Source organism: Galleria mellonella, unplaced genomic scaffold (assembly GCF_026898425.1).
Source record: "Galleria mellonella isolate WM207_F2 unplaced genomic scaffold, CSIRO_AGI_GalMel_v1 utg184, whole genome shotgun sequence".
Taxonomy (NCBI): Eukaryota; Metazoa; Arthropoda; class Insecta; order Lepidoptera; family Pyralidae; genus Galleria; species Galleria mellonella.
This window is the reverse complement of record NW_026442025.1, coordinates 5,726,150-5,735,549: the sequence shown is the minus strand read 5'-3', so window position 1 is coordinate 5,735,549 and position 9,400 is coordinate 5,726,150. Positions and strand designations below refer to the sequence as shown.

The following is a 9,400-nucleotide window of genomic DNA, read 5'->3' as shown; positions in this document are numbered from 1 at the left end:
TCACAATCTCGAATAGCTTTTTTTTGCACTGTATAAAAGTATTGTTGAATTTTCACTTGGCTATTTGAAAATTGGAGCTTTTGGAATGAACGAATGAATGAGTATACTTTATTTGCATTATACAATATAGGAAATAAGCAAGGCAATTTACAAACACAACGATACAATTGTATAAATACAGTAAGGCGGTCTTATTGCTGAGAGCAATATTTTCAAGACAACCTTAAGGTAATGGACTAATTGTTGTACAAGTAGGTATGATAGTACTGTATATATAATCACATGCATATATGTTAGATATGTACCTAATAATAAAGGCTGGCAGCACGTCTGCAATGCCGTTGGTGTTGTGGGTGACCATGGGCGGCGGTAGTCACTTACCATCAGGTGAGCCGCATGCTCGTTTGCTGTGTTGTAAAAAAAATATTGAAATAACAAAAATTCAGTATAATTTTAACAATATACAAACATAAATTTAGATATTATACGTACATACTCGTATACCTAAATAAATAGTATTAAGTCCTGTATGTATTTGTTTGTAACGCAGAGTCCTGAAGCTCTATGAGTACAAGTTGACTAGAAACGTATTCCTTATTAAATATCTTGGTATTTTACCTGGAAACAAATATTTTAAAATATAAATTAGCTGATTATTAAAAAATATACCTACAAGTGTTCAGTGTCATATCCTTTAAACTGAAACGTATTCATGCAAGTACAGCGTCACGGTGGAAACTCGATTGGGACAGAAGCACCCAAATGCAAAATCTCCGGATCTGATAAAATGAACTATCATCTACATTATATAATCTATGCATGTTTTAATAATCCACTACATTTTTTCTTACAATAATTCTGTAATACTGTCCATATCCCGTGACTATATCTGCATGAGAGACCAAATATTTTTGTAAACTTTCACAGACATAAGTTTAATATAATAATACCTTATCTATTTAATTCATATCAACATTTGTGTTGTAAATACCTACATGTTATTGTGACATGAATAAGTATCTATGTTTGGGGATACCAATCTAGTGTCAAAGGCCACTGATAAAACACGTCACACAGATGGAACCAATAGGTATGTTAAATATATAGGATCAAAGATATATTTACCAATTTATTTTTTATTTTCAACTTCATGTGACCGAAAGATGTTGATGTACAACAATTAGTCCATTACCTTAAGGTTGTCTTGAAAAGATTGCTCTCAGCAATAAGACCGCCTTACTGTACTTATACAATTGTATCGTTATGTTTGTAAATTGTCTTGTTTATTTCCTATATTGTATAATGCAAATAAAGTATACTCATTCATTCATTCATGTATGGCGAAATAGTCACTCATTTCCTTTTTCATCCCAAATACTATACGTGTGCCAAATTTCATGGCGACTAGTTAAGCCGTTATGACATCAAAATGTAACTAAACTAATTCTATTGCACTTTTAATAATATTCCAGTGCAACTTAGGAATAATCTATTGAAACCAATTTTCATTTGGACCCTGCCGATCTTTTTATGACTTGAACACATGAACATTTATAGGTACAAATATATATTTAACAGCTTAACATACACCAGAAACTGGTAAAATGTTAAATTACACAATGCCTGCTATTATTAATATTCATTAATACATTTCACAATAAAAGATAATTAAAATGTAAAAAATAGACATTCCAAATAGTATTGTATATTTTTTTTATTGTTCATATTTTAACATGCTTAGTGTTTAATAAATATAAACCTGCTGCGCTATTGGCGTCATCTATTCCTATCTAGCTCTGTGATCTTGCTTGATTGTGCTTTGAGATGAAACATCAAAGTGTATATATTTAACTTACGACATATCATAAAAAGTACTATTGTGTAATATTTTTTTACGATATTTTTAAGAACAGTTATTATTTTTATCAATAGAATGAAAATGAACTTTATACATAATATCGACGCTGGAAAAGCAAAATGTACTAAGTACCACTTTAGCTGACATTAATGTATAATTAATTGAATTCAAAATTTTTCTGCGTGGCATGGTACGAGTATATCTAATAAATTTCTACTGGGAACGGCTTATCTAGAGCTAGAGGACTACAGATATCTTAAACCGCGGGATATTGTTAAGGTAACACATAGGATCTATGAAATGATGGTATAAGGCAGGGGGAAGCACAAAATATCCCGATAGGTCAACTTGCAACGGCTTAGCTGACCCCATATGCAATTATAAGATAAGATAATAAATTAATTGAAGCAAGATCTTGCAATTTAGCCAGGCGTTAACATTTCCTCAGTTTGTCGAGTATTCACACAAATTTTGGTTGGTTTCCATTATATTTTGTTGATATTTTTTTTTAATAATACAGTTAATTTAATATTTTCAATATTAAAAAATATTATATTTAACCATACATTAGCGAATTACAGATTCACAATTTGTATACCAGACAATATTATGCTTATTTTTAGAGGGTAGGTTAAATTAAATAGAAAAAATCTATGGAGATACTTATTTGAAACGTCGCATCACTGGAAGTTCAGCAATAATTAGTGTAAAAGTGTGTGTTATTTATGTATGTAGTATTGCATGATATAAAACATATCATAAATAAAAAGATATGTTATCTATTATCACCAAATCAAACATTGAATATACTACCTCGTATCACTTATATAGTATTTTGGTTTCGTTTTTTTTTGCATTGCTTGTAAACTCACTCATCATCATCATCATCATTATATCAGCCGTTATCTGTCCACTGCTGAAAATAGGTCTCCCCCATAGACTGCCATAAGGAACAGTCCCGAGCCACCTATATCCACTGATTCCCTGTAACGTATATGAGGTCGTCACTCCATCTAGTAAAATTCACGAAATGACGCTTAATACGTTTTGCCTTTACAGCGTCAATGTAAAGTGGAACGTAAACACATACGAGTGATATCCGTTTGTCGTATTAGTTATTCTATGCAGTCAGTGACCCTTATTCCCCTGAGACCCTTATCCCAAAATAAAAACTTGAATAAAATTTTGAAGCGTACAAATGTTTGCCCTTAGTCGCCCTATAATGCTAGCTAGTGCAGCTACAATTCATTTAAAATAGCAATATTAAAAATAATATACTTATAAAATTATTTGATATATTTATAAATATCGAATACACTTTAGGCACTGTTGCAGCTATATCCTTTTTTTTTATAAAAAATATTACTAATATTACCCGCGACTTTGTCTGCTTTATCGGAATATTATTATGTTTACTGACCAAGATAAAAAAAGTAGCCTGTATCGTTCTCTATCTCATATAGTAAGTGTATACCAAATTTCGCAGTGATTGGTTGGTGATACTGTAAGGTAACAGACTAACAAACTGACTTTCACATTTGAAATATTAATAAGGATGGAATAGTAAATAAGCTGATCGCCCACCTGAGGATCTGATAAATATCTCCTATAGACGTGAACAGTGTTTTATTGTTAAGAATTAACTGTATTTCAAATTAGACGATAGCATAGAATTATTTACACAATTAGTTTAATTTACGTATATTAAAAAATTGTGTAAAAACTTAGGTGTTTATTTTTTAATATATCATTAAGCTTATTTTCCCTTTCAATTTTCATCGATTATCCGAATATTCGGTTATCCGGACAAGGTAGGACAAATCGGATCCCATATAGTTGTTATAATTGAAGCGCATCAGTGACGCACTATGTAATTCATTATTTTTATAGCTAATATTTTTTTAAATAGTATTGTAGACAATACTATTTAAAAAAATATCATCTAGAGATGACGTATATAAAACCCCTTACATAGTAAAAAAATATTAAAATTTAATAATTGTTTGGAATCGATTATCCGGATTTTCGATTATACGCAATACATCTAGTTTTATTTGATTCGGATGATCGGGATTCGACTACATTCAGCTTTTTGTTCACCGATTATCCAATTTAACATGTTCAATTTCTGTGATGAATTTAACATTCTGAACACTTTCATTTCATTTAATTTGAAGAAAATGTTTACAATGATCAATTAATTGAAAAAAAAGTTCAACATATTAGAACATACTATTAAAATAGTAAAATAAACATACGATTAAAACTGTTAGATCAGCGTACAATACGTATCGTTAAGTACATATTACCATAGTGTGTCGAGTTGATGAGTTCAGTTACATACAACAAGTGAACTGCGTCCGTTGTGTTGTAATTACAACATTGTTTATTAATCTAGTGTGAATGAGGTAATTGTTATTTTTTTTTGTTATGTTTTTATTTAATTGTTTAAAATCAGCTATCGCTTTACATATATATTTTTTTATGTTTTCATCGGAATTAAATCACTTAAATATCAAATTAAAATCTTTTCTAGTAATTATTGCTTAATTTTTTTTATCATATTATAGTTTTATTTGCCATATAAGTGTAAATAAAATAGTGTATATTATAAAAATGGATGAAACAAGAGGCATACAAAATAAAATTACTTTTTATTCATAATTGCCAAAAATTTAACAAACGTCTTTTAAATAAGAAACATAATGTTATTAAACACGTAATCTTTGATATACGTTTTGCACAGTTCTTTCTGCCCTCTCCATAAGAAACATAACGTGGAAGTAATATAGTAATCAATTTTTATTTTCTTGTTCAATTCAAAATCTTTTGATTGTATTTTTATTTTGCCTAGATTTCTCTAAAAATGAGAGAGACATCTGTGCGGAATATATAGATAAGTTTGTAGTATGTATTCTGTGAAAATTGACTCAAAACAATATTTCTTTAAAAATGTAAGTAAATATAATGAAAAGCGACTAGGCAAGACATTGTACTTACAGGTAAAAAGAAAGATAAAAATCCATTTTGTGAAAGATATTCGGATTCATAATATCTATCAACTAAAATATATATATGGATTGTGTTTTTTCACCTCCTATTTATCGACCTTAATTAAACTAAATAGTTTAACTTCAATAAATAATAAATACTTCCAGTTTTAGTTTGGAAAATCTTATAATCTACTTAAAGTACTAAAGCGATGATAGCCCTCCCCCATAGACTGCCGTAAGGATCGGTCTTGAGTCATCTGCATTCATTGAATAGCAATACGTTTAAGTTCACTTCGTCTAGTGGGGGGGGGGGGGGGGCAACCTGTATTGTATCCGTACAGGGGCACGTTACAGTACTATTATATTTGGGATAGAGAAGGACAAAGGCTACTACATATCTAGGTCAATTAACATATCTCGGTCACGCGAACGAGTTCGCGAAAAGCTATTTAAACGATAAATTAAAATGTTTATCTAACATCCGGTCGAACAAAGATATTACATTCATCCTCGCTGATTTGTATTGTACCTTCTAATGGATTTTCCATCTCCTTTCAGACGCCTTTCAAGTAAAGTTCAATAAACTTTTTTGTGCATCTACTTAATGTTAAATACAATAAAGTCATAATAATAAATGTATATTAGTAATTTCCCTTCTATCTTGATATTTACCTATAATTTTAATAAAATAAGCTGTTAGATTATATTATCTGTATAAAATTTTTTGAGTTTTGTGAAACGGTTTTTGTGTCTACATTATTTTTGATATTTATCTCTCTGTAGGTATAGCTATTTTTAACCTACTTAAAAATAGAGAGAGCATTTTGACTATATTTCTATGTGTCTAATTAATCTTTGATAATTCAGACTTTAATGAAAAATTTCAATATATTTTGTTTCCTATGTCAATTTGATCAAGAATTTTTTTTATTGAATCCTAAACTGTGATACATATTTTTGCGAAAGCCGTGTCTAATTTCTACTGTACTCTTTATTTGTTTATCCCTTACTTTATGTCTCATTATCTAGTACTCATAATAAGTCTTATTGGTAGTTTTTGTGTAAGTTTGTAATAACTAATCTATATTATATTAATGAACAATTATATATTAATTTCAGACAGTATGGAGATAACTAACAAAATTTGCTGTACACTCATAATTTTCCTGTGTTTCATTTACAGAGGTAAGTTATTGTTAAATTTAATAACTCTTAGCTGCAATTCAAATTGGGACGAAAAAGATTATAATTATTAATCGAATTCAAAAAAGTAAAAGGTTTTCAATATAATTCAATCGAAATAACTCGTTTTGCTAAGATTGAAGAAAACTTTTTTCTGTAGAACAAAATCTATAATAACTTAACAATAAAGTACATTCATTAAGGAGAAATATGAGTAGGTCTTCACCGCGTAGGCAGGTGAATAAATGATTGAAAATTCTTTATAATTCTTTTCGAAAATAGCTACAGTAACACAAAACAAGTAAACTAAATAATATTTTAATAATATATAATATATTACTATATGATATTGTACGCCCGTAGCGGGTAGACTGTGTTGTACCATATTACCTACTTATCAACCTGTAATTACAACAGTATGCACAATAAAGAATACATTCATTTATTCATAAAAACAATATTAAAGAATAAAAAAGGTTTCTTAATCAATCCTGAGACTAGTCAAGCTTTTTCGATTTAATCACGCGTAAGTTAAACCGGTAGTTATTGTATTAAAAGGTAAAAAGAAAATGTCTTTATCAAAAAGATTTACTGTTTGGTCTTGACTTGGGGTTTTAATCTACTCTATCAAAATTTTAAATATATATATATATATATATATATATATATATATATATATATATATATATGAGATATAGTGTCATTCGGGTTAATGCAAAGATTTGAACCCATACATTCAAATCTCTAGCATTCAGAAGTCACTCACAAGATGTACATGATCCTTGAAAACGTTACACACTTTATTGAACAGTTGTGTAAAAGTTAGTCAATTTAATGATTATATTGTTATTCCAGCATCTTCCATTTACTGTTACTATTGTAACAGCGCCAACAATAGCGCATGCGTGAATCCGAACCTTCTAGAAGAAGACATACGCTCGCGCATCATTCCGGTCGTCGACTGCGAGAGAGCCATACCCAGTCCTGTTAACGTCAACTTCTTCTGTCGGAAGATCATACAGACCAGTTAGTTCATGTTTTTATCCTAACTAAGGTGAAATGGAGTTTTTTAAGGATGATAACAGAGGTGTAACCCGAGCTGCAATATTATTATATACTGGCGGAGTATGAGACATCATAGGAGAGAATGAAACCAACTCCACTGTTTGAACATCGTAACTAATTTACTAGGAATCAACAGTTAAACCAAGAGGAATTGTTAGTAACAGTGAATAGCGGCTCCATTGCTAGCAGTATACCTCGTCAGGTCGACCTTTTCGCGGTTCCTTATCGTGAACATTATGGTAACCAAAAGTTAGACATGGTGAACTAACTTACCTGATATCATCCTTATTTACCCCGTCAACATTAATGAATAGTATAGACGGGTAATCATTCCATTTTTACCTATTAAAAAACCGTTCGGGAATTTTGCTAGTAGTTGCCACTATTCACCTGCCAAGTTTTGGTGAAATTTTAAGAGGGAAGCTGGTACCCATCTTTCGACCATTAAGTTTTCTCAGTCGCCTCTTATTACACTCACGGGAAAAGAAGGGATGACCCGTTCTATGCCGGGACCACACGACTGAAAATCCGTTTAATTAATGCTTATGATATAATAATATTTTGCATAAGTACATGTAGTATTTTCAATGGAGAACGACAGAGGATATGTAGGTTATATTCTGGTTAATAAAATTATTCCGGCGACGCAGATACAGTCGCGGGTAAAAAGTAGTACTGGTTTGCTATAATAAACAATAGATAAAGTTGTTATTTACATTTATAGTAGACTAGATTCTGTTAAAATAAAATATTATATGTAGATATATTGTTGAAACAACTGTTCCTCTGGGCTTTGTCCACGTGAACCCATTATCACCCATTTCCGTGGAAACTCCTATGGGGAATTAAATAAAAGTTAGTGATGATAATGTAAAATGGAAGTGATATACTTGCACATCACTCATGGATAGTAGTTTTTTATTTATTAGTGAAAGAATCAGTTCGACGAGTTCAGAGATTAATATACTAGATACAAATAAAATATGAAATATTTATTACTAATCTTTACCAGTGACTACGTCTGTGTTACTAGTATGTATTATTCCACAGAGATAAAAACTAGCCTATACACTTCTCCATCTCAAATGTTACGTTATAGGGGGAAAGGGATTGTTAGTAATGGAGTTTAACAGCCCTATTGTTAGCAATATGCCTTATTAGGTCAAACTACACGTGGTTCCCCCTGGAAACTATCGTGAACAATTCTTGTTGAATTCGTCATGATGGGCTAACTGACCTACTTCATCCTCACCTATCATCCCTCACTAGTGGCCCGCCGGTGTATACCGACAGCGCGGGTAGGGTTACCATTCCATTATCATCCATTAAAAAAAACTATAAGTCACACTCATAAGAAGGGTCTTGCCAATAGTTGCCACGCTTGGCAGGAGGGTTGACAACTGCAGTTAGGCTTTCGGTAATGTTTTAAGACAGACGCTGCTGTCCATCCCTCAATCACTAATTTCCCTTAGTCGCTTCTTTCAACACCCATTTGAAGGGAAGGACTGGCCCATTCTATGCCGGGACCACACGGCGAACATATAAGTTGCCAATTTTTGTGACGATTGACTAAGCTATTATAAAACTAAGAAGTAACAAACAACCAATATTGGTAAGGACTTAGAAATTTGGCCATTTTTAATCATAATTTACAAATTTGCTTAGAATTATTATTTACTTAAGTAGTTATCTATTGGTACCTTAGCGGCAAAATCTATCGTCAGGAAATTTGACATAGGTACCCGTACTATGATATATGAAGATGGATTTAGGTTTTTTAGTGCTATTATTATTTTTTTAGTAATATTATTCTAGTTTATTAGTAATAATTGTATGACCGAATAAATAATAAACTCTTACTTATACAAATGCCTAAAAACTTTAGATATTGTCTTTGCTCAGAAATATCTTGCATACTCGAACTTCCGAAATCGTCTTAAGTCTCCGACATCGCATAATTCACTGTTATTGTCGCTTCTTTTTCTAAGTGCCTTAAGTTATAATAGTTGGTACAATCTTTGGAGTATGGAGCATAAGGAAAGAGAGATAAAAGTATCATTTTTTTATTTTCCAGTATATCACGAGCATCACGATTCAGAGTTACGTGTGACTCGCGGCTGCGGGTGGGTGCGCCACGAAAAAGAATGCTACCAAGCGAACAACTATGACCACCTGGAGACAGTGTGCCAGTGCTTCCAGGACCACTGCAACAGTTCTGAACAGCTCGATCCTGGTGCCACGACTCTTCTATTCTTGACTCTATCAGCGGTTTTATACTATTATAGATAATTTAAGCCTTTTA

General features: G+C 31.4%; 1 protein-coding gene across 1 annotated transcript; it reads left to right on the top strand.

Moving 5' to 3' along the window:
• Positions 1 to 4,156: 4,156 nt before the first annotated feature.
• On the top strand, positions 4,157 to 9,400 carry LOC113512121 (uncharacterized). The gene is made up of 4 exons (XM_026895905.3): positions 4,157 to 4,266; positions 5,971 to 6,036; positions 6,889 to 7,059; positions 9,173 to 9,400. Exons 2-4 carry the CDS (start codon positions 5,976 to 5,978, stop codon positions 9,385 to 9,387), a joined length of 447 nt encoding a protein of 148 aa, XP_026751706.1. The 5' UTR covers positions 4,157 to 4,266; positions 5,971 to 5,975; the 3' UTR covers positions 9,388 to 9,400.